This window comes from Corvus brachyrhynchos, unplaced genomic scaffold, assembly GCF_000691975.1.
Source record: "Corvus brachyrhynchos isolate BGI_N302 unplaced genomic scaffold, ASM69197v1 scaffold90, whole genome shotgun sequence".
In the NCBI taxonomy this organism is placed as follows: Eukaryota; Metazoa; Chordata; class Aves; order Passeriformes; family Corvidae; genus Corvus; species Corvus brachyrhynchos.
In genome coordinates, this window is record NW_008236932.1 from 4,537,083 (window position 1) to 4,562,768 (window position 25,686).

General features: G+C 37.8%; 1 protein-coding gene across 7 annotated transcripts in view; it reads left to right on the plus strand.

Annotated features, from left to right (window-relative positions):
- PTBP3 (polypyrimidine tract binding protein 3) overlaps positions 1–25,467 on the plus strand; it is a 45,531-nt gene extending 20,064 nt beyond the window's left edge. For 5 of the 7 annotated variants that reach the window (XM_017728334.1, XM_008629165.2, XM_017728338.1 and 2 more), the window contains 9 exons: positions 1,622–1,732; positions 3,884–4,058; positions 7,136–7,213; positions 7,867–7,997; positions 10,614–10,647; positions 11,280–11,372; positions 11,895–12,111; positions 13,147–13,224; positions 13,923–21,331. In XM_017728334.1, the coding sequence (XP_017583823.1) occupies positions 1,622–1,732; positions 3,884–4,058; positions 7,136–7,213; positions 7,867–7,997; positions 10,614–10,647; positions 11,280–11,372; positions 11,895–12,111; positions 13,147–13,224; positions 13,923–14,055 (1,050 nt within the window). In that variant the 3' untranslated portion in view covers positions 14,056–21,331. Of the gene's footprint in view, positions 1–1,621; positions 1,733–3,883; positions 4,059–7,135; positions 7,214–7,866; positions 7,998–10,613; positions 10,648–11,279; positions 11,373–11,894; positions 12,112–13,146; positions 13,225–13,922; positions 21,332–21,708; positions 21,754–24,823 lie in introns of those variants that run through there. The other 2 variants (XM_017728335.1, XM_017728336.1) reach the window with 2 other exon arrangements.
- Positions 25,468–25,686: the final 219 nt, after the last annotated feature.

The following is a 25,686-nucleotide window of genomic DNA, read 5'->3' on the forward strand; positions in this document are numbered from 1 at the left end:
AAGAGATGCATATCCTTACCTGTGGCCTTTCTTTCCATTGCAAGTTTAATATTTCTCAGGGGTTTCTGCTTTCCTGACTTTGCGTTGATTCTAACAGTGTGCTTGAAAACTAGTAGTATTTCTCAAACTCACCTTTCCTCTTTGACTGTTAACTTGGACATATATCATGCAAGTGCATGATATATCCTGGCTTTAATTTTGTCTTCACTCTTTGTGGCTTTGATTTTGCGTAGACACCTTCATGTAGTGCACACTCTCATTTTGAATGTATATCTATTTAATTTCAACTTTTAAAAGTATTTCTGAAATGCTTATGTTTGCAATAAATCAAATACTATTTGATTATAAAGTATAGGGGTAGGTTCAAATCTAGGGCTTTGTCTTGCTTCTTTCCTCTTCATTTTCTAATTTAGGCAGTGGATCTTAATAAGCACATCAGCTATTTAAGTTGTATTGTTGTTCAACAGATTTGTGGAATTTGCCTAATGTACACAACATAAAGGGGGATACCTTGAAATGTAGTTTGCAGTTCCCATCTCAACTGACTTCCAGCAACAAGGAATAATATCGATATAAATAGATCCATTAGGTCAGTGGATGGCTCTGTGGTGTACTTGAATAAATTTTGGGGGTTTTGACCATGAGATTGTCTATTCAACACCTGTTCCACTGACACCTGATATGATGGACCTTTCTCGGAGGGGAAAAAGGGTTCTAGCGTAGGAGCTAGTGGGGCTTGTTGACAGAGCTTTAAACTAGCTTGGAACAGGGAAGGGGAACGTGTATAAGCTAGAGAGCAAGAGGCTGGAGAGGACCAGTGGAAGGGGACCTGCGCTTCCTGGTCAATGGCAAGTTGAATATGAGTCAGCAGTGTACGGGGTCTGGAGGGAGAAGCCTTATGGGGAGTGGCTGAGGAAACTTGGTCTGTTCAGCCTGGAGAAGAAGAGACTGAGGGGAGACCTCATTGCAGTTGTAACTTCCTCAGAGGGGAAGTGGGAGGAGCAGGTACTGATCTCTTCAGCGTTGTGACCAGTGACAGGACTGGAGGAAATGGCATGAAGCTGAGTTGGGGGATATTTAAGTTGGACTGGAAAAGGTTCTTCACCTGGAGGGTGTTGGGGTCTGGAACAGGCTCCCCAGAGAAGTGATCACAGCACCAGCCTGACAGTGTTGCAGAAGCCTTTGGACCATGCTCCAAAGCACATGGTGTGACTCTTGGGGTGTCCTGTGCACAGCTGGGAATTAGACTCGATTGATGACCTTTGTGGATCCCTTCCAGCTCAACATGTTCTGTGATTCTGTGACTTGTGAAAGTCTATTTTTCAAATCTCCACTCTGATTCATTATCCACATTTGGACAAATGCCTGTTTGGACTGTCCTTCCCTGCTCTTAATTGACTAGACATTGCTGAATCTTCAAGGAAATTTTATCCTTTCCCATTTTTTGTAGCCTCTTCTTTAATTATTTTTTTACCTTAAACAAAATTCTGAGTTCACACAATTTTTGTTCAGCTCTCACAACAGAAATAGTTTTAAAAATTTATTTGAAATATTAAATGCTAGTTTTTAGTGGGCATGAATTATTCATTGCTTCTTAAAGCCCATGTTTTTTCCTTAACAGATTTTCTCTAAATTTGGCTTTGTCTTGAAGATTGTCATGTTCCATAAGAACAATCAATTTCAAGCCTTGCTCCAATTTGCTGATGCAACGAACGCATATTATGCCAAAATGGTAAGTGTAGTGTATTCAACTTGAGTTTGTTTCTTTGGTGGGGGTTTTTTCCGTGCTTAGGGACAGGGGAACCATTGGGAATATTTTGACTGTTAACTTTGTGATTTCTCATCATTCTAACATTCTTATTGCACATGAATAGCTTTGACATCTCTCTTTAGTGAAGAGGACAGCACTCTGTCATCAAGTGCAAACAAACGTGTAACATATACACCAAGAGATCCATGAGTCTATCAAAACAAAAATCATTGATAATATTCCTTGTCAGTCTTCTCGAGGCTGAACAGGCCCAGCTCCCTCAGCTTTTCCTTGTGAGAGATGCTCCAGTCCCTTAATCATCTTTGTAAGCCTACACTGGACCTGCTGCCAGAGCTCTATGTCTCTTTTGAGCTGAGGAGCCTAGAACTGAACACAGCACTCTAGATGTGGTCTCACCAGTGCTGAGTAGAGGGCAGGATCACCTCCCTTGACCTGCTGGCAATGCTCTCCATAATGCCCCCCAGGATGCCATGGCCTTCTTGGCCACAAGGACACATTGCTGGTTCACAGGCATCTTTTGGTCCACCAGGACCCCCAGCTCCTTCTCTGTAGAGCTGCTTTCCAGCAGATCAGGCCTCAGTCTGCGCTCAGTTTGCCTTTGTTGAATTTCAGACAGTTTTTCTCTGCGCACCTCTCCAGCCTGTCGAGGTCCTTCTGAAAGGCTTCACATCCCTCTCGGCTATTGGCCACTCCTCCCAGCTTTATGACATCCGTGAACTTGCGGAGGAGGCCTCTGCCCCTTCATCCAAGTCATCTTTAGTTCTCATATAAAGGGAGCAGGAGGCAATCAATAGTCAGATGTGTAGAAAAACCTTAGCTATCTTTTCATGACACCTGTGATTCAAGTCCTAGAGAGGCAGACTAGAGACCTTTTAAGACCAGTGGTCGGGTCAGCCGATGGGTGCCTGTGTTCGCTGCCTCAGTGCGTCACCCACAGCTATGCACCACTTCTTCTGGGTGTTCTTGGGCACGGAATCCATCTACTCTGTTGTTTCACTTGAAGCCATGCCCAAGTCTGAGGACTTAAATTGGAAAAGAACCTTAAGGTCATTGAGTCCAATGATAAACCAAATGATGCCAAGTTCACTCCTAAACCATGTCCTGAAGCACAACATCTGCACATAATTTAAATACCTCCAGGGATGGTGGTGACACTTGCCTGTGCCAAAGCCTGCTAACCTGTTTGATGATGAAATTTTTCCTAGTATCCAGTCTAAACTCCCGTTGCAGAAGTTGAGACCATTTCCTCTTGTCCTATCACTTGTTACATGGGAGAAGAGACTGACCCCTACTTCGCTACAGGTTCCTTTCAGGCAGCTGTGGAGTGCATTAAGGTCTCCCCTGTGCCCCCTTTCTCCAGGGCAGACACCCCCAGCTCCCTCCAGCGCTCCTCACAGGCTTTGTGCATCAGATCCTTCATGAGAGTCCCTCATGTACAGGTCAATTCATGCAGTTAAAATTTCCAAATTAGTATTCCTATTACCATCTGATACTGTGTGTTGAGTGGGAGAGAAGTAAGATTAGAAACAAAGGAAGCCAAGTCATGCTTAAAGCTATGTTTTGTCCAGTTGGCTCAAGGTGATACAATACTAACTAGAAGACTACACTAGAACGACACACGATGTTTAGGTAAGAATAGTGGCAGCATAATTTTCTACTTGATCTTTAGAAGGAGGACTTTAAAACCAGTTGGTGATTTACTGTCTGGATACAGTTGCAAGGTGAAAACTGCATAATAGTAAATGGTTTGGGTTGGAAGGAACCTTTAAAAGTTGTCTAGTCCAATCCCCTGGAGTGAGCAGGGTCACCTTCAACTAGATCAGGTTGCTCAGAGCCCTGTCCAATGGGTACTGACCACCTCTCAGGGCAACCTGTGTCAGTGTTTCACGATGCTCATTGTAAAAAACTTAATTTCATATAGCTAATCCAAATCGACCCTCCCAGTCTAAAACCATTGGCCCTTGTCCTATCCCAACCTGCCCTTCTTAAAGATCTCTCCTCATCTTTCTTATAGCCACCTTCAAGTACTGAAAAGCTGCAATAAAAAATACGAACTTACAGTGGTGGCTGCCAGTGTGTTTTATCTCTGAAAATGTAATTATTTTTCTTCAGTCTCTCAATGGCCATAGTATCTACACTGGGTGCTGCACTCTGCGTATTGATTTCTCCAAGTTAACTAATCTAACGGTGAAGTACAACAATGACAAAAGCAGGGATTTCACTCGCATTGACCTTCCTTTTGGTGATGGCCAGCGAACCGTGGAGACATCCTTATCTACTCCCTTTGGTAAGAAGCCTTCACCTCTAGTGCTTAATACACACTGAGATCAGAATTTTTAAGTGACATGTATGCTCTGGCTTCATATCAGGTTCATAGAAGGGTACATTTTGCATACCTTTTTGTTTGTTAGGTCCAGTAAAATTTATATGGAAAGCATGAAGTCCAAGTCATGATAAATGAATATCTAAAACAATAACATGAGGAATACTCGTGGGCAAATTTAAAGTGTTGTAAAAAAGCTGCAAAATACTACTAAAATGCTGTAAAATGGTATCATTGGTACAGGTAATGCGTATCAGAATGGAAGCCATCACAAGTTGGCACTGGCTGCCTAAAGCTGCTTGAAAAGAAGTGTGTTAAGGGTATTAACTCCTATTTGTTGATACTTTAGGATAGTTGCATGCTGCAAGAGACAAAACTATAAGAAAATTCAAAATTCTGTACTTATTTATATATGTCTGTAGTCATCTTCTAAAAGATAACATTTAAGAAATTTTCTTAAATTTTAGAAGCCACTTTGGCATAGGGGAGACAGTGTCTGCTTGAAGTGACACTGGAGAAGTGCTCACAACACAATTTGAGCTATTTTAGCTATTCTTTTCTCTCTCTAATGACAGTGATTAGCAATAATACACAGCTAAGAACTGTCTTAGCTGTTTAATAGGTATCTAAGTGCTGTCCAATGGATTAGCACACTAAAAAGGGTGGGAGAATAATTTCCTGTTTTCCTTTGCTTTTCTGTGGCAACTAGGGCAAATAGTGGGTTTGGATTAATTTTTTGTATACTTGAGTTAGTTAGTTTAGATTAGAATGAGAAAGTGAGTTGCACTCACTACTTTCTTGATTTTTGTCTTTACTGCTCCCCTTAAAGGCAAGCCTTGGATCTTTGTGTAATGAACAACTCTCATTATAGTCTGGGGCAGAGGAGGAGGGTGGAATTTGCCATACAGGATTATAGAAGTGTGCTGTTACAGGTCTAATACATTCAAATTAATTAGACTTGCACTTTTTGAAATGTCGGTGGAAGGGAAAAGTACAATTAGTTTATTTCTGTACTTGCTTGTAGGGCAGAAGTAACTATGCTTTTGGAGAATAACACTCGAACACTTCTCCATATTTTCCCCCTCACTCTTCCAAGCTGCTCATTGCTAGGAGCCTTGTTTTCTTTTACTGTAAGAGTAAGAAGTGCTGGAATAGTCTGATGTCTGTACCAAAATTTGTCTGTGTACATTCACAGTGAAGCAGCTGCACAAATATTAAAAAAAAAACCAGTAAAAAAATAGCGGTAGACAGGGAGAAATAGGCTTCATAGCCTTTCTGTCAGTGGTGACAACATGCACATACTGTCATTGGCATGCTCTGAGAGGCTTAGTTATAGAACATGAGGAAAAGATGTTCTACGTCACGTGAGTACTTCCACTACCTGTTATTACTAGTGGATGTAGTTTTGATGTAGAATGATAAGATAAAACTGGTAACTCTCAGAATAATACATCTTTTTTTTTCTGTAGACTAGAAGTTATCTTAATAGCAAACCTGAACTTCTCTTGAAACTTGTTTTGCCTCTCTTTTTTCTTTAATTTTCTTTTACTTTTTGTGGAAAAGATACCGCACTATAAACAAACAGATGTTGTGCCTGTTTTATATTTAAAGAGTTCTTGCATCCAGTGAATGTAAGCAGAAATACATGAATTAGCTTGCTTAGAAAGCTAGGCTGATAGCCATGAAGCAAATGAATTTAAAAAAAAAATGAAAAAAGGCAACAGGGAGTTCCAGATCTTTCTGCATTAGCTCAGTTTGACAATTTTTACATTCCTGATTTTGGTATCAGGGTGCAACATGCAGGTCTTACTTGGCAGAATAAAAGCTCTTGATCTATTTCTTCATTAGTGTTTCCATTGCCTTTCTTGGATTGTGAATAAGTGATTAATAACTATATTGCCAGAACTTGTCAGTATAATGCACCAGTGTGTGTATTTCAAGAACATATTTACTTGCTTTGGTGTGATAAATGTATTCAGTTTTTTGTATGAAAGACACTTTGTTGCCACAGATAAGAGGGTGTAATGTGATGCACTATTCATGAATACTTGATCTGTGGTGTCTGTTCCATTTGTTTTTGTAATCCATAATAGATACTTCTTATGGTATTGTATCATCCCTATCAATAACCATTTGCTAGTAGCTCCATTTTAGTCAGTGGTGTGGCAGTTTGGGTAGTGAAACAGACATATTACCAAGCTTGTAGAATGTGTTTTCTGGTATTACATGCCCTATTTAAAAAAAAATTAAAATCTGGTGTGTGTTTACATATGAACAGATCCACAGTGCAAGCTTGTATCTAACTGCCTCTTAGAACACAGCTTTGTGTGCTATTCTGGTAGCACTTAACTCCACATACTAATGTGGAAATCACTGAACTATCTTTGACTCTGGGACTCTCCATATGTTGCTATTCCAAATCTGGTTAATGCTTGTGATTTCCAGGGGAACTATAAAAAACACTGGTTATTTATAAAGTTACACAAACTGGGAAAGTACATCTCCTTAAAATGCTGTATATGTATACTTCATGCATTTCAGCAGCTAGTAAAATTCAGAATCTCAGATTAGTTGTAGATATTTGTATTGTTTAGCTTATACTGATCTTAGAAATATTCAGGAGTTGTATCTCATCACTGCAAAACATCTTTGACTATATTTACTAGCAGAAAATTTCTAGAATACATGTCCATTGTGTGAATAAAAACCAGTGAACACAGTCATATTAACTTTAATGGATACTAATCTGTGCTGTGCTTTCCTATTCAAACTTGTCTAATTTATATTTTGCCCTGACCTCATTTTAGAGAGTAATGTTGAGGCTGACCAGAATATTTGCCTTCAAAAGTAGCTGAAAATTGTCTTTGTAAAACATAGTCTTGTATTTCAATGAGAGTTTTAACCCAAACATTTTATAAACATCTGGAATCACAGATGAAGTCAATCTAGCAATGCTGGTAGCTGATTCTGATTGCTGAAATCTCTTCTGTTTTCCAAAACTTTCAAAATCCGCGTTAATTAGATGTATCTGTTCTCTCTAGCCACCCAAAATACCATCTTTCCATCATATACAGGGCCTCCTGGGTTTGCCCCAGCCTTGGGCTTTCCTCAAGGTGCAGGTAAGTTTGTTTTCTAAAAATGTGGTATTTGTAGTTATGGCTAGTGACCCATCTGAATACATCTGTCCAGAGTCTTTTTTTTTTTAATATAGCTATCAGAACACAGTATTAATTTGAGTATTTGTAATTTTCTATCTCATATGTATACTCAGTAAAATGAGTTTTTGTAATAAAAACCATATACTGATGTAGTGTATCTTTCAATAAGCAAAAAACTTAAATTCCATGATGAAGATTATCTGCAAGAGAAGAAATAAAGCATTTGTTTTTCTAAGAATCATAAAACTGCCATGTCATTCAAAGCAAATAAAGGGAAGTCTCCCCTTTTCTGGCTATCAAGTGAGAAATAGATAGTCTTTTAGACTGAGATCTTTTCCTTTCTAGCACAGGATAAACTTTTATGCTGAATTATTTTTCTTTTTTCTTGGGCTGCAATTTATGTCCCCTTTTCTTTGGGTCTGTGTAGCTGAATATTTGTTTTTCTCTGAAAGGGAGGTGCTTCCTGCTTTATTGGTCAAGATATTAGTAATAACTAAATTCTTTAAAAGCATTTGTAAATCGAATACTGATTTTTTTTTGCCAAATACAGCCTACTTTTGTATTCTACATTTTCCACTTTGAGATGTCAAGTGATGCTATTTATACCCTTCCAGGTCCTTCCATTCCGCCTGTTCCTGGAGCACTTGGTCCTCTCACGGTCACCACGTCAGCAGCGCCTGGACACATGACTATTCCTGGTATTCCAGGAAGCTCCGTTTTATTAGTCAGCAACCTCAACCCTGAAGTAAGTTTGACTAGTGGAACTGATGCAAGTGTCACCTTGTACCAATTGCCAGAATCATTGCAAACTGACATTAGCTGAAGGAATGAGAAGAATTCTCTATGCTGATAATATAAAAAACAGGACAGCTCTATACTCATTTTAGGTAGCTGGTAATATTAAAAACTCCAGTCATCAGTGAAAAGCTTCCTAACACAATTTACTTCAAGAACCCTATGTTAGCAGTGTAGCTGGTAATTGGAGAGAAGTCTGTGGCCAAATGTAAGAAATATTTGAAGATGTAAACAACATACATAGGATAATTTACTGATACATCTGTTAGTATGACTCCTCTGTGTGCTGTTTTATCTGTAAAGAAGGCAAAGAATTCTTCATTACACTGGTTAAAAACCAAGGAATTAGATGGAAAGAAGGGAAGAGAAAAGGAAATAAAAGCATGCCAAATCAAGAACCTTTCTAAGTATGTGTAGGGTGTTTCTAGTTTTGCAACTTTTCCAGACTGAAGAAAAAGAATACAGGTGCACTGTTACTGACATCACTCTACATTTATTTTTAAAAGTTAATAAGTACACGTATTCACTTGTCATAGTACCACACAGCTGATTTTTCATATGGTGGTAGTAAAATTACAAAGGATAACTTGGAAAGTTATTTTTGTAGTGGAAATGACACAGGCTGATCTATAATCTTACTCGTGTTATTCAAACACTGATCAGTGCTTAATTAAAAGCAATATGCATCTTTTAACAAAATTAAAATCAAGCTTTTCCAGGGCCATGACTTAAAAGACAATTCTGTTTGACTGTTGATAAGCAGTCCTATTCCAGTGATCTAAAATTCTTGTTATACACACTCAATACATTTACTTAACTGTAAAACTGTTAGAATTAGGAGTTGTTGGCAAAATGGAAGTTACCTTCATACTCTGAGGTTTAAAAATCTGTTCACCAGTTTCTTTAAGTAATTGTGTTTCTGTTTTCGTACTAACAGCCAAATTCACAGTAAGCATCAAAAAACCAGCTGCAGATAGGGCTGTAAGACAAGTCACGTTTTCTTTGATTTTTCAATGTATCAGTGAGTTTCTGGTGATGGCTGCGGGTGTGCCTTCTGCAGCCAACTATTTAAGATGATTTTCTGAATGTGTAAGGAGTGTGCTTCTCAAGAATATGTGAAGCATAGGTTGGAGCTCTTTTTAGGACACTGATGCTTTACATTACACTAATCATAGCTAAGAATTCATGTAGAACTTAGTGCTGTATTGCATGATACAATATCAGTGTATTAAGTAATGCGCAACTTCTTAAAAGGATAAAAATAAGAATGTATAACAGCATTAATTTCCAACAATTAATGCTGTTGTACATTCTTATTTTTATCCTTTTAAGATACTGTTTCTTGGCAATTCTGTAACACTTGTCCTTCAGTATTGGTAGTCTGACCACTGTCATTTCTTTTTCTCTGCATAGGAAATCTGGTTGACCTTATTTCAGTTCCTATTTCTCTCCTGTTGCAGGGTTTCAGTGCGCATTTAAACATGCCTTCATGGCCTTTAAATTATCTGGTTTTGTCTTTCACTCCCCTCCCCCTCCTTTTTTTTTTTAAAGAAGAAATACTGTGGTCTTATTTGAATAAGGAATTTCTTTTTAAAACAGAGACCTCCATCCTGAATTAAAATATTTGGGCTAGAAGAATAAACTCTTGATGAATTTAAACTTTACATTGATTGTTCTCTACTACTAAATGTCCTTGATAAATGGGCATGGGCTTACACTTAGGCTGTAATATCTTCTATTTTTGAATAATTTAGGTATGTTTGGTGCACATTTGAGAAGTTGAGCTGAGAAGGAATAGTGCTAGAGAGTGCAAGTAGTGCTTCTGATATGCAAGTATTTTTAGTGCTGGCAAAACCTTTGCCTCAGTTGAAAAAATTTTGGCTGCATTAGAGTGTAAATTATCTTCTTTGGTTCTTGGTACACAAGAATTTAATTGAGAAACACTGAAGAAAAATAATTCCTTTCCATATTTAGCTTCCTGTTCACAGCTTCTAATTGAATATACAATTTAAATACCACTTTCTATATGATTCATGCATAAACAGTTGAATTCTCTGTGTCTCTGTTTAGAATGTCTTGGCCATGTAGAGGGATGGGGACAAAACTGAAGACAAAGCAAACACATTTTGAAGCAACTGGGTTTAGTTTTGTTGGTATTGTCTGTTTACAAAATATAAAGGAGTTCTTTAATGCTTTATTTTCAGTTTAGCAAATGTCTTTCATTTTTTTTCAGGGAATGAGCTGCTAGCATACAAAGAATAAGGTCAAATAATAAAGCTACTTAGAATATTAATAGCTTCTACAGCATGACGGAATCATTCTTGAGTGATGAAAATGCATGAGCTGAAGTGTTAGCTTGTTTACGTATTTTACATGTGCATAGCAAATGTGTATTAACGAGAGTGCCATACCCTGTGGTTATTGGAGGGAGTGGCTTTTGGAGAGACAGGTTTATGTATTAGTATGCAGTATCTCTCCATTCTTTTTGTTTACCATGCATTTATGGAATAGATGTCTGTATTTGCATGGCTTTAGAAATAATATACTCATTTTATCATTTAAACAGGCCATCACACCTTATGGACTTTTCATCCTATTTGGTAAGATATGTCAAATATACCTTGAGACAGGGCTAGTGTTTCTTTTTATTTGTCTGACCCATGCTGGTTAATTCAAACTCCATTGTTCTGTTCGTGTCCAGAAAATGTGCTGAGAGAATGCACTGGTTTCTAAATGGCAGTAAGTGGAGTCAGAAGTTATAAGCCACAGGTAGCAAAATTGCAAAGCAGTTAGTGTCAGAAGAATTTTGGTGTGTGGTCCAATTTGTTTACTACAAAAAATGGGAAAGCAAAGTAAGACGAAAAAACAGAGGTTTCATCAGAGGAAATGCTGTACAGAATTGGCTCATACATTAGTTGCAGGGGACAATGTTTGTCAGAATAATATTTTAGAATACCTAAATTAAGAGGACTTTGACAACTATTGCACTATTTTAAAACTGAACATAAACATGCAGTAGTAGTATGACTAGGATCCTGGGGATTTTCCTCCACTTTTGAGCCTCAGAAAAAAATACACAAACTTTAAAACTCTCCTTATACTAATATTTTGACCAACCTGTTTAATGAGGTGATTGTTCTTTGTAGCATTAATGTTAGTCAAAAGAAACAGACTTGGCATTGTGCTTTTCATAGTAGTGCTCTGAAAAAAATTCCTTTCTGGATTTCCACAGGTGTGTATGGTGATGTGCATCGTGTGAAGATCATGTTTAAGAAAAGAGGAATTGCTTTGGTTCAGATGGCAGATGCAAGCCAGGCTCAATTAGGTATTGATTTTTAAGGCGCAATTACGCTTCAAGCTAACAGGAGTTTGTTATAAAGGAGGAATTTGCCATCTGCTAGTGACAAGCATAAACATTAAATTCATCATTGTGCTGCATTACTGCATACAAACTTTGATAATACTCTTAGTGGCTTTTAAAAAAAGGTCCTGTGAATCTCAATCTAGTAAATACTAGAATTAAAACATACAATTTTCTTGTCATTTATTTTAATAATACATTATATTATTTTCCTGTGATTTATCTTATATCTAGCTATTTAAGAATAATCAACTGTTTTGTATTGAAATGCTGTTTTATGGTTTTTTGTCATTTGAACTGGAGTTTATATTGGATCCTTATACCTTTTTTAAATGTAGTGTTCTGACATAGCCCACCTGGTAGATGTGGAAGTTGCAGTTTAAGTTCAGAATGTGAAATCTGACACTAAGTAGAAAACAGTATTCCAAGAATTGTCTTTTTTTCCCCTCCATTAATTCCTGTTCAAATTACATTTCCACTGGTTAGCTATCAACTACTTGAATGGACAGAAGCTTTATGGAAGGGTCATGCGTGCTACTCTTTCAAAATATCAGACAATTCAACTTCCTCGGGAGGGACAAGAGGACAAAGGTCTGACAAAGGACTACAGCAATAGCCCTTTACATCGCTTTAAAAATCCTTGCTCTAAGAACTTCCAAAATATCTTTCCTCCATCTGCCACCTTGCATCTCTCAAACATCCCGTGAGTATCTACATGTGATCTTCTTGGAAAGATGTTTTTTAGGTTATGTTGTCAAGTTACAAAGTCTGACATAAGTTTTAGTTTTCTTTCCTTGGCCTTTAATGATTTGTTCTGCTGTGGGTGCTTCTGGTATGTAATTAACAGCATGTGAATCCTTTAACTGTCCCTTTTTTATCATTAGCAAAGAGGATAACTGAGTGAATTATCTTCTTTGAATTTGATTAGTTTACATTTTCTTGAGAGTATGCTTTTGGTTTTTACATATTAAGTCGTGTGTCATGAATTTTCACAAAGGTTAAAGATGTTTTTTGAGGTAATGTACGTCACAACAAATTCATCATTGACATTATTTAATATAGGTACAGTTTTTAATAATTCTAGCACTTCTTAAAAAATAGTTTCTACAGAATTCAGACCTCTTATGTGGAGAGCAAGTTGTAAGAAAGAAAAAAGTATTTAGTGTGTTCTTTAAGACTGAAATAATCTTTTTTATGTCTAGAATGTTGTCAACAGTGTGTGGAGTAACAGCCAAACACAAGTTTTTACAGGCGTCTCTTGTTAGGCAGCTGTGCAGGAAGGGGAAAAAAAGAAACTACGGCATTTTGCCCAAGTAAGAAAAGAAATTATAACACACTTTGAAAACAGCTTTCTGAGTAAAATGAAAATCTTTGAAAATTGAAACGTGAAGCACATTTGCACAAATTGAAATGCAAGATGAAGTGTATTCTTTAAGATTTTACGAGATTTTTATGCAATCTGAATTTAACGGAGAAAGAAACAGGCTTGGATGAAAAACAATAGAGTGTGTCTAAAATATTTTTGTAGCACAATGTGATACTAAAATGTAGAGTAAAAGGCAAATGTTTTGGGCTGAAATGTTGACATGGTTTGAATTGGTGGAGATAAATTTGAACAAATTAGCAAGAACTAATTTAGAAGCCAAAATTGAGATCTTGATATTATTACAGAACTCTGTGCTCTTCTACAAGCTGGGGTGAGTTTTTCTTTTGTTTGTTTTTTGTTTTTTTCAATTAGGCCTTCTGTTACTGTCGATGATTTGAAGAATCTTTTTACAAGTAAAGGATCTACTGTGAGAGGCTTCAGATTTTTCCAGTAAGTTCTCTTGTAAAATTGCTAAGCAAGTTTTCATCCTGGAAAACAGCTAATTGCTTTTTTGTGACTTTCTATGTGTATGTAACTATAGGCGGGGTTCCATGTATGTGTAGCTATAGGCAAAAGCAGTACACCTATCACAATTTTTATGATACTTTCAATCTTAAAATTTTAAATGGAATACTTTGTTAGCATAACTAAACTAAAAATAAGCAGCCTTTTGACAAATTCCATGTGTTCAAAGTAAAATAAGTTTAAGGAAACTGCTCACTTCTTGAAAAAACACAAGTTGTGTATATATAAAATGCCATATAAAAGATGACAGTGATGACAATGTATCTACATTTATTAAGGTTACTTGACATCGTTATTTTAGTACAATCATGCCTGCTAGAATAATCCCACCTATATGGACAATGCCACTATTTCTTAGAGGTCTTCAAGGCTTATTTTGATCTAGCTTTTTGAAGTCCAGAGTAACGAAAGAATGGCATGGCTTTAAGCCATAGCTTTGTGAAATTTATGTAGTTTAGTTGTCTTTACATTTTAGCAGGTGCACAAATAGTTCTTTTTTTTTTTTTTGCTGTACAAATGTCCAGTGTGTGTGATATGGCTGAGAAAAAGCCACTTACATCACTTTTCTGCATTGGCTAGTGAAAATTTGGTTAGGATTAATAATGGATTTTATTGTACTGCAGGAAAGATTGCAAAATGGCTCTTATCCAGCTGGGCTCTGTGGAAGAAGCAGTTCATGCTCTCATTGAGCTTCACAATCATGACTTTGGAGAAAACCAACATCTCAGAGTTTCCTTCTCAAAATCTACAATCTGAATTTTCTGTGAACTTTCCCTTTAAGGCTGCAAAATGGTTTAGTAAAATCTTCAAACAGAGACTGAGACAGCTGTGACCGACTCTGTCTCTTAAAAAAAACCTCATTCATACACAAAGAATTAAGTGATGATTTTTTCTGATTCTAGCTGCAAGTATGTCATACCTAGAAAGATTCTTCTGTGAAATAGTTTAGGAAAAATATTTATCGTCAAATTTCCTACTTAAAATGGTATTTTGAGAACGTTTTTTCAGCTTTTGTTTGAAATCAGCCTTACAAAAAAAAATTTAGAGTGCTTTTACATATACAAAACGAGTATGTTTAGTGAAATGGTAAATGTACTCTGTGCAGATTAAACACTAATTTGAATGTGAAATAGTGCTCGGGTTTCTTGAAGAAAAGCAAACAGTAACTGTGAGTATCCTCTAGGTAGTATTTATGTTACCAAGGTGTGTGTTCATACTTTGGCAAATCTTTACAAATAACTTGTTTATAAAAGTAAAAAGTCTGTGCTGTTCTTATAGATTAAATTATTAGAGAGAAGACAGCGCCTTCTCTCTGTGGAATAAAAGGTGTTTGACAAGTTTCTTCAAGATGTATTGGAGAATTAGGTTGACTTGACCATGGGTTGGAACTTTGATGTCCTATTTCTACTATGAAGGGATATGTAATAGTACCTTGGAGAAAGTAAAACAAGAAAATGGTCCTGATTTAAAATAATCTTTTACATTTCTCTAAATAATTAAGCGTTTGCAATCTTACAGAAAATATTCAGGTCTATGATGGTTTCTCAAGTTTCTAAGAAGTTATTTTTGCTAAGGTCATCTTTCAGGGCAGAAAAATTAAACCTCGAGATTTTTTACCACTCTAAAGTCTAATACTTAAATTACTGTGTATTTACCTAATTTCTTATTATGTGCCTTACTATGTGTGTATGATACAATAGATTAGAGTGCTATCTGACGTATCTTGCAAAAATATTGTGGGCTTTGTGAAAATTCTCCTCTTCATCTTTTTTGAAAACGTTTTCCATAATACTTCAAGATACATTTTTTTTCATTAATTAACACTTTGAATTCTAGTTCCTTGTGTTTTCTTATGGAGATTGCATATAGATGGGAATGAGGTTTCATTCATTGTGTAATCACGTAGGGATTCTTTAAATTTACCTAGTTGCACTTCTCTGGTGGTAGTACTTCACCGATAAAAAATTCACACCCAGACAAAATAAATTAAAAAACCCAAACAAACCTATATAGGAAAGCCAAACAGCAAATCCAGTTCAGTTTCTGGACTTAGTCTAACTTTTTGAGAGACACTGGCTGTATCAGAATATTCTCTTTCAGGTTTCTGCATTTCTTTATCAGTATTAAACTTCAGGTAATAGAATGCTACCATTCTTTCCTTTGTAAGTATGTTTGATACTGAATCTTGGTTTCTCTTTGGGGAATGAGCTGAGATGCACTTAAGTTTGGTCATGAGTGTACAGATGAATACTAATGACTTCTGATAGTATTTTTAAGAGCTAAATCTCATTTTAAGGGCTTTTTTTTCTAGCATTTTCTTTTACATAAATTAATTGAAAATAAATTTAATTTGACTTTACCACATTTTAAAGACCCATTTCTTTCAAACATGGCATTTACTTACTTCTAACTATTGCAGAATGTTTCTGCTGTAATGTTTTGCCACTCATAATTGTTTTCATTCATCTGAGTTGTATGAGTTTATCTTTCTAGAAGAAAGAGTGTTCTGAGTATTCTGTAGTGAGCTTTCCCAAATTTTCCCTCTGAATTATTTTTGCAAAATCAGCCCAGTAGTAGCTTGCCAGCTCCTGCTGCAGCTGCACCCTGAGCTACCTCAGCGAATGTGTTCCTCAACAGTAGCAGCCAATCTGACTGTACAGACGTAGCTATAACAAGTGCCGTACAACACAACTATATGAATATGCAGAATGTACAATGTACTGGAAAGTTCAACTGGCTTAGGAATAGTATTCCCCTTAGGGATGTTACCTTTTGGATTTCATAGAATCATAGAATGGTGTGGATTGATCTTCATGAGCGTCTCACAGGCCCCCCTCACAGTCTGTCCAGGTCCTTCTGGATGGTATCCTTTCCCTCTGGGTGTGTTGACTGTACCACACAGCTTGGTGTTGTCAACAAACTTGGTGAGGGTGCAGTTGATTCCACTGTCCATGTCACCAACAAGAGTGTTTAACAGCTCTGGTAGCAGTGCTTATCCTTTCACAACACCACACATTATTGGACTCCACTTGGACATCAAGCTGTTGACTACAGCTCTTTGAATGTGACCATCCAGCCAATTCCTTTTCCAGGTCCACGCATCAAATCCGTGTCTCCAGTTTAGAGACAAGGTTATTTTGTGGGACAGTGTCATGCTTTGCACAAGTCCTGGTAGATGACATCCGTTGCTCTTTTCTTATCCACCATTGCTGTAACTCTGTTGCAGGCCACTAAATCTGTCAGGCGTGATTTGCCTTTAGTGAAGCCATCTATGTCATAATCTTACTGGGAACCAAGGTGGGACTCACAGACTTATAGTTCCCTGGGTCTACCTTATTTCCCTTTTTCCAAATGTAGGCTATATTTCCTCTTTTCCAGGGAAGCTTTAGTTTTCGCAGTTTCATAGACTTAGGCTGCTCAGAAAACCTCTTTTCCTCCCAGGCTACATGTCATTATTTCCATTCTCTGTAGCCTTTCTTTCAGTGTTTGAGTTCATCCAGGAACTCCTTGTCCATCTAATGTCATCCTGATGTTTTTACCTGACTTCCTCTTTGTTGGGATAATCACTCCTGAGCTTGGAGGAGGTGATCCTTGAATATCAACCAGCTTTCTTGGGCGCCTCTTCCCTCCGGGTCTTTATCCCATGATTTTCTACAAAGCAGATCCCTGAGGAGGCCAGAGTCTGCTCTCCTGAAGTCCAGGTAGTGAGCTTTCTGTGCACCTTCCTTGCTGCCCTAAGGATCTCAAACTCCATTTCATGGTCTTTGCAGTCGAGGCTGCCCTTGAGCTTCACATTCCCCACCAGCCCCTCCTCATTGGGAGAAAAAGGCCTGGCATAGCACCTCCTCTCCTTGGCTCTTCTATCACTTGGAGAAGGAAGTTATCATCATGGCACTCCAGGAAGCTCCTGGATTATGTGCTGCTGTGTTGACAGATATTAGGGTGGTTGAAGTTCCCTATGAGGAACAAGGTTTGTGTACATGAGGCTGCTCCTCTCTGTCTGTAAAGGGCCTCATGTTCTCTGTCTTCCTTGGTCAGACAATCTGTAGCACACCCTCACTAAAAAGTCACCTGTCCCTTGCCTGCCTTTAATCCTGACCCATTAACTCTCAGTCAGCTCCTCATCCATCCCCAGGTGAAGCTCCATGAGCTCCAGCTCATTATTGACATAGAGGGCAACACAATCTCCTTGTCTACCCTTCCAGTACTTCCTGAAGAGCCTTTATCCTTCCATTCCAACACTCTTTAGAGCCATCCCACTGTTTGTCCATGACATGCAACTGAGATCATAAGCCTGCTGGCATGCCCACATCTGTAACTCTTCTTGTTTATTCCCCTTCCTTTGTGCTATTGCATAGATGCTTTGGAGTTGAGACCCTAATGAAGCTGACTTACTGGCTGGAGTGGCTAGAATTTGTCTTGTTCTTCAGGTGCATTTCTGCTGACCTGTGATCCCTCTTCAGGCTCTGGACATCTGTTGCTGGCACTGGCACCAAATTGGGGAGTGGGGTAGACTGAGGTTCCCTTCCCCCCGGCATCTTTAGTTTAAAGCCCTTCTCACCAGCTTGGCAAGCCTGTGGCAGAAGATGCTCTTCCCCTCTTCTTACAGGTGCACCCCATCAGCCCTCAGCAGACCCAGTTTCTGAAAGCAAGTTCCATGGCCGGATCAGCCAAACCCCTGGCTGGGACACAGCCTCAGAAGCATTTGTTGATTTGCCAGATTTGACTGTCCCTTTCAAACACCTTCCCTTTGACTGTGAGCACTGATGAAAAGACTGACAGAATCTTAAAAATTTTTAACTTAGGGAAAATCTGAATGTGGGTATTTATTATGTTTGCTTTTTGGTTTTGTGGTACAAGTATTGTGTATCTTGTTGATTCACCTTTATTGTTCTATTTCTTCAACAGAATTATTCTTGTCAACACACTTCTAGATTTGTGTGTATGTGAAAGATGCTGCCTCTTAGGGAGATCTGCTTTTACAAGATGTGCAGACAAGCTTTGTAACTTGACAGTACATTTTAACATTTGCTTAGCAGCATGAAGGCACTAGTTAAGGCTAGTTTTTCCCATCTAGTGTTCTGCCTTGAATAATTGAAAGTACAAACATAACCCCTTAGTTATCACAATGCATTGTTAATGAAGGATCGTGGTAAAAGAAATATTTTTTTATACTTTGTGCTTGACTCATTAGTGCCTGACTGCAAAAGCACAGTTGCATGTCAGTTCTTGATTCTCTAAAGTGTATAATAGTAGATCCCTTGATATCTGTGAAAAGAGCAAGATTTGGGAAAGAATGGTATTATTCTACAGAATAAATAAATCTATTTATTCTCTAAATACAGAATGGTATTATTCTATTATCTACACTGATGTAGATAGAAAGGAACCTCCAAAGGCCTTAGTCCTACCTTTCAGTCAGATTATGGACAACTTTAAGCAGTTACTCAAAGAATTGTCCATGTAAATTTTAAAAAATCAAATGGAACAAATTCTTTGTTCTTTGCTATTCTGTTGGGCAGTCCTCACTGTGACTTTGCTTTCCTAATATGTAACTAGGCTTTAAACATACTTCATCCCCTGTCTTTTGCCTTTTTCTCTGTTAACTGTATAACTCTGAAGAGGATTCTGGCTTCATCTTCTCTATACTGTGGCCTTAAGTTGTTAAAGATAGGTTTATAATTACTTTAGCATATGTTATTAATGTCTGTTTAAATAATTGGTGAAATATCTGGTAATGTGCACAGTGTAAGTTGGGCACATGATGTGATTCTTTGGGGCTATCCTGTGCAGGGCCAGGAGCTGGACTTGGTGATCCTTGTGGGTCCCTTCGACCTCTGCATAGTCTATGATTCTATGACTGTACAGTTATGCCTTTGTATATGTCATGCCCTTGAATCAACTCTTAGTTACCTCCTAGTCCATTTTTTTTTGATGGATGCACACTTGGTTCAAAGTGTAATAAGGCCTTTGTAACAACCCAGGAGCAGCTAAGTGCCTTTTCAAATGATCCTTGATTTGTTATATAGTGGTAAAACTTCTGCTTCTTTGAATTTCTGCATAACTCTTGAAATATCAGAACCAGTTTTTTAAACTTCGACTCATAATTTGACTCAGTTGCCTTGTCTGCTGGTCCTGTAAGTTGCACTGGTTTTGTGTATTGATAAATTGAGGTCCTTTTTATTTGGAAGATATTCCACATATCTGTGGAGACTTGCCTATTTGTGACATTAATGATTACAGACCGCAAACTTGTGTCTGTATGCTTAGAAAACTATTAGTGTTTGTGGATAGTACTGCCAGTGAGACCTGTGTGATCAATTATCTTTCCCTCCTCTGATTTATGTCAGTAGGAAAGTGATGAGTTGGGGATAAGAGATGTAGACCTACTACTTGTCATTTTATGCTGTTAGCTTATACTTCTCTTTTTCAAATGAGAGGTCAGCTGCCTACAAAAAGCATTGTGTTGCCTTAACCTTTGGCCCTGATATGTTGTTAGGTAGAGCACAACTATCGAACTTAGTATTGTTACTGTTGTGCTGAAAGGATACTAGTGAGATTACACAGAATTTTGTCTTTAAATTAACTTCATCTTCTGTAGCTTTGTTTGCTGTATACAAGATTGTTTGCCTGCTCTTTTCAAAGCAAATTGTAACAGTTAGAATAGAAAATTTCTGAAGTATTTAACTTCAGAGTTTTATTGATGGGGGATGTGATATAGGAACAAAATTGGACCAAAGTTTTTGTGCCTTCAGTAGTTTTATATGTAGAGTTTTTCATATTTGTACATGTCTTAAGTATAATAAATACATTTTCCCCCTCTGGAAAATGTATATTTATATTGTGGAAAATTAATATTGTCTACTGACTATACAAGAAGTGAACTACAGCTGTTTCAATACATATTTAATTATTCTATTGCCTTTCCCATTGCAGCTTTTTCTTTTGTACTGCAATATGTAGAAATCCAAGCATAACTCAGTGTTATTTCCAATGTCAGATAATAATGACATGTTGTGCTTGGAGCACTCCCAAAGAAATTAAATGCTTACATAATTGAAGGTCCTTGATAAATGAAAAAAGCTTTTACGTTAGCAGATTAATGTCATCACTGTAAGCAGTTTTTCAGTTCTTGGAAACTCTGCTTTATTTATGAGTGGGAAGCTACCACACATGAACTTCATTTGAAGCACTTTCCAATTCTTTTTGAATATGTTACCCACTTTGTGCAGAAGTTCTGCAGCAGCACAAGACAAAAGTTGCTAACCAAGCAGATTCTTGCATCAGAATGTCATTGCACTCACTGACCAAAGACTGTTCTGGTTTTACTGAGATACATGAAAACCTGTTTTCTCTCACACTCTTTTCTGATGGGAAGACCCAATGCAAAGTGGTCTCTATTTGAGACTATTACTGGTGGTAGAAACAGTGGAAAATGAAACTGTAATGTGAACCAAATGGTGTGAGAGAATGCAAAAAGTTAATGCATTGCTTTTAGTCCTGTACTCAAGACAATAAACATCTCTAAAAATTGCTGTCATTCCTTCATTTTACATGATCTGTTCATAGAAGTTCCTTTTGGTTTAGAAAAATGTTCATCTAACACAAGAAAATACTGTAAATATTTGTACCATCATGTTTTGTTTGGTTTTTGGTTTTCTTGTTTTTAAATCTGGCAAAAGAGTGTTTGGGGAAACAAATGGAAATGTAAAATGTTTTTATATAAAAAGATTGTCTGTATATTTTAATAAGCAACAGCTTTCATTTGTAAAGCATCTTGTGGCATTGCATGAAAAGTATTCCATGTCTGTGGAGATGACTTAAAACTGAAAGATGTAAGATGTATTAAAGAAACCTATTTTGTGACTGTGTAGTGCATGGTGAATTTGATTTTGTTTGTGCTGTAATATATTCTGGGTTTTTAGGTTAGTGTATTTTCTGATTACATGGTATCTATACCTAACTCTTTTCCTAACTCTAGTTGTTGTAGCATGTCTTTTAATAAATGTAATTATGGCTGTACTCTCTTATATTTTCCTGTGTTCTTGTCTATTGCTTTGGGTTTTTCTGGTCTTGTAATTGTGCAGCTAATAACACCTTATTTTCTGTTTTTCCCTTCAGCATACATGGGCATCTAAGCAAAAGCTTTTCCTATCAAAAGTACTTTAAGAGGGTTAATGCACATCTTCAGCAAGATGTGAAGGTCAGCAACACCTAAACTTTCTCATGAGCAGGGCAGAAATTCTTATTTCAGTTGGATGGAAATCTGTTCTATAACTCTAAGCCAATAGAGTAGTTGATGACTGTTTTATTTGTGACAGGGATGAGAGGCTTCAGTGATGAGAGATGTGGGGCCTTATCATTAAGAACTCTTTTGTTTGTCTTTTACTATGCTGTACTCTTTTCTAGTTGTGCCAGTTTGGGAAAATTTGGAAATACATCCTCTGAGAGAAGGTAGGTTACAACCAGCCCTCCCCCACCAGGTTTGGGAAAAAATGAATTTTCCTCGAAGGAAAGTGAAAGAGATAAAAACTATTTATTTAACAAACACACAGGAAAAGGATAATGATGCTAAATAATAAAACCTCTTGCTATGCTGAGAGAAACCTGGGAAAATTTCAGAGTCCTTCCGTAGATCTCTCTCTCCCCCTCCTTGGAGCTGGGACGGGGTGGTGGGCCCACCTCCAGGGCCAAGGCCTCGGTGGAAATTCTTCCCAATGTATTCTGATGTTGAAACAGTCCAGCAGAGGAAAAAAAATATAGGAAAAACCAAAGTCCCAGGAAAAACAAAAGTTCAGCTCTTTGTCTCTCTCCAGAGAAAGAAAAAGGAGCTGAAAAACTGGCCGAAAGCAAGCCGGGTGCCTTCCCCACTCTCGCTGCCACTGCTGCAGAAGCAGACAGGTTTTATCTCTGTGTCCTTGGAACATGAAAACAAACTGCAAACTGTTTTGAAAAAGTACACTTCTCTTTCCCCTCTCAGGCGTAGAAAGGCACAAAATTAATTTCTGGGCATAGGGCAGCGATATGGGATACAACATCATAAAGTCACCCCAAGACGCTAGTCCTAGGATCCAAATTCGTATCTTCTGCACAAAGATTTTAAAAAATGTGACTAGCGGCTGAAAAAGATGATCTGCTTTCAGTTTCCTGTTTCTCAACTGTCTTGTAGATTGCTTTTCTTTCATAATCCTTTGGTTGCCCTTCTCTGTGTTGCACAACACTAATTTAGACCCTCTTATTCTTGCATCCAAAATTCAGGATTGGTGGGAAACAGATAGTAGTCTAAGGCCATAGATAGAAATATGAGGGGACTGCAGTACCTCTTTCTGAGCTAGAATTCTCAGCCAGTCTGGCAAGGATTTAATTGTCTCCACCCAGTAAATTATGCAATTACCAATCTCTGAGTGTAGGTGCCTTTATAAGGAGAAAAATCTGATTCAGTTTAGACTGAATTGCAGGTTTCAGCAAAATGCTTATTCTCCAAGGCTACATATGAAGTCCCCATGTGTAACTCTTTATTTTGTCTGTGATACTTAAATATTTGATGAGCATTCTGGGGAAAATGCTAGCTTTTGGTGGCCATAATCTGGCTTATTTTTTGACCAAGTCTACCTGAGAAGGTGTGAGAAAGTGAAATTCTTGCCTGTTGTCTTCTCCCATTACTCCCTAACCAAAAAATAAATCCCATCTTGAATTCTTGGCTGCTGTTGTGAGCCCTGCAATACAATCACAGTAATTTTTTTCCCTAAGCAGAAAAAAATCTTGGAAAATGAAAACTAAAATACAACTTTTAGATAGAACAGATACAATTTTTTTTTATATGAGAATTGGTTCTAGTACTTGCAAGCTGAAAGAGAAAGGGCAGTAACTGGTGCATTTACCAACATCTAGTTTCTTATATGGTTTGGATCAGTCCCAAAAGATTTCTCTGTAGCCCCAGGGCTCACCCATTTACAGAGGTGGAAAGAAGATAATGTGTGCTTTGAAAATGAAATAAAAATTCCCACTTCCATTTTCTTAGTGCTGAGATATTTGTACTTGAGTTCTTTGGCATGGAGCAGGTGAATACAAGGCTGTCCAAACAAAAGATAATGAAAGTGTAAGTTGTGGTAGAATACGTAGGTGAGAGAAGGTGTGGGAGGTAGATACTGAGGGAAGAAGAGACCTCAGAAAAGCAAATCATCCCAAAGACCATTTCCAGACCAATGCCTTTGCTGTTGACTGTAAACTCAACTCAGATGCTGCAAAAAAAACAGAGAGAAACAGTCCAGTGACAATGAGAACAAGCATCTTAAGGGTAGTGTTAAGGTAGCAGTATGAGTTGCCTGGCTCCAAAAGAGCTCTTACAGGGAGGCTAATACTTTAGTCTCAAGTTAGTGATCATTCTTATTCCATAGTATTTCTTGCTTAGTCTAAGATAGTTCATCAGGGTAACACTTTTAGGTCCTGTGTTTCATTTCCAATCTGCTTCAAGCACAGCTAGTCTGTCCTTTTGTGAGAATCAGAGCTTTTAGGGGGAAGCAAAGCATGTAATTTCTCCATTAAATCTACTGTGTAAAATGTTTTTCTAGCTGTGCACCTAAGGGAGATACAAGAAGGATGGACAGGGATTTTTCACAAGAGCAATAAGACAAGGGCAAATGGCCTTAAGCTGAAGGAGAGTAGGTTTAGATTAGATACTAGGAAGAATTTCTTTACTAGGGGGGTGGTGAGACCCTGAAACAGGTTGGCTAGAGAAGTTGTGGACTTCCTATCCCTGGAAGTGTTCAAGGCCAGGTTAGATGGGGCTTTGAGCAACCTGGTCCGGTGGAAGGTGTTGTTGCCCATGGCATGTGGGTCAAACTGTGTGATCTTTCAGGTCCCTTCCAACCCAGGCCATTCTTTGATTATATGAACTGTTTCTCTTGTGTGTGCATATTATTTGTACAATGAAGGCTCTGTAAGTTTGTATTGAGGATTTTCTGTGGGTTTTTTTCCCCTCCAGGGCCCATCTTGGCTTGCAAAGCCACATTACTCAATACTTGGAAACTTTTTTTAAAAGGGGGTGGACTGAAGGATGTTGCATAATACTGCAGGCTTACAGCTCTGTGATTGGGTACAGGTTCTATTTCTACCCTGCTATGGTGCTGCCTAGCACACACTTAGAGAATGTATTCAGTAAGCATCACTGCCTGTAAAAATAGAATTGAAGCTCTTTTTAAAACAAATATGATCTCAACACAAAAAAATGACAAAGGCTAAAGAAATTGGGATTACTCTGCTATTCAGTACTATGTTTTCTGGTGATCTGGGAGAAACTGTCTGTAGCTCCATAGTCTATTTTAGTCAATGCAGTGTGGGTGGGTGCTGGAAAGGAGAGTTGTGGGTTCTTTTCTAATTAAAAGCTTTTTGGGTTCTTTTCTAATTAAAAGCTTTTGACAAAAACCTGAAGTTGTCAGGTTTAGTTCTTATCAAAGACCACGACAATGTTACTGGCTGACTTTTCAGCATTACTGACCTCTTTTTCTTTTCTTCCCTCCTCCAGTTCTCTCCTATGGCCAAATTGTCCAAAAGCAGTGTGAGATTTCATAGCAGCAGTGCAGTACATCCAGCAAAATGTCATTTCTGTATATGCAGAATTTGACTCATCTGGTCATCAGATTTGAAGTATTTTGTGGATTGTGTAACTAAGGTTCCCCATTTTGAAAATTAGTTTTCCTATTTAAGGTCACAATAAATTTCTGAAAACAGTTTGCTACCCAAGTAGTCTCTTCTATGACATCTATTAACTGAAAGTGGTTTCTACGCTTTTCTTTGTACATTATGTTTGGTTGGGTGACATGCTCTTTTCCTTTTTGTGTGTATGTTCTCATTATGACTGAACAGCTTAAAATTCTGTCTTGCTGAGTCTTTAATTATCTTGTCAAAAGCATACAGGGTTTACACTGTTGCTCTTTGTTTTTCAACAAGTTTATCCTCTTTCTCAGAGCTTTCATTGGTCTATCCAGATACTGAAGATTTTTGACAGCAGACCTCTCCCGATCAACTCCATCATTGTTGAGTGTGTTTGTTTCAACAGTAGATGACTATGCATTATGCTATTAGAGTATAAGATCTTTCAATGTTAATTCAACCACACAGATATGAATGTTAATAAATGACACCACACTTCTTGATGCTAAGACTTGATATGGTATAAGTGTCTTTTTTTCTGCTCTGGTTTGGCATTGCTGGCTACAGCCTGCCTGACACAAGATGGCCTGAGTTAATTTCTCCTTCAGGGCATGCTATATATGCTTGTAAGATTCCCAAAGAACTTACTGGAACTCTCTGTGGAGATCTTTATTCCCCAGTCAGTGCAGAACTACGCTGCTTGGGTGAAGTTGTTCAGTCACTGTGTACCTCTAG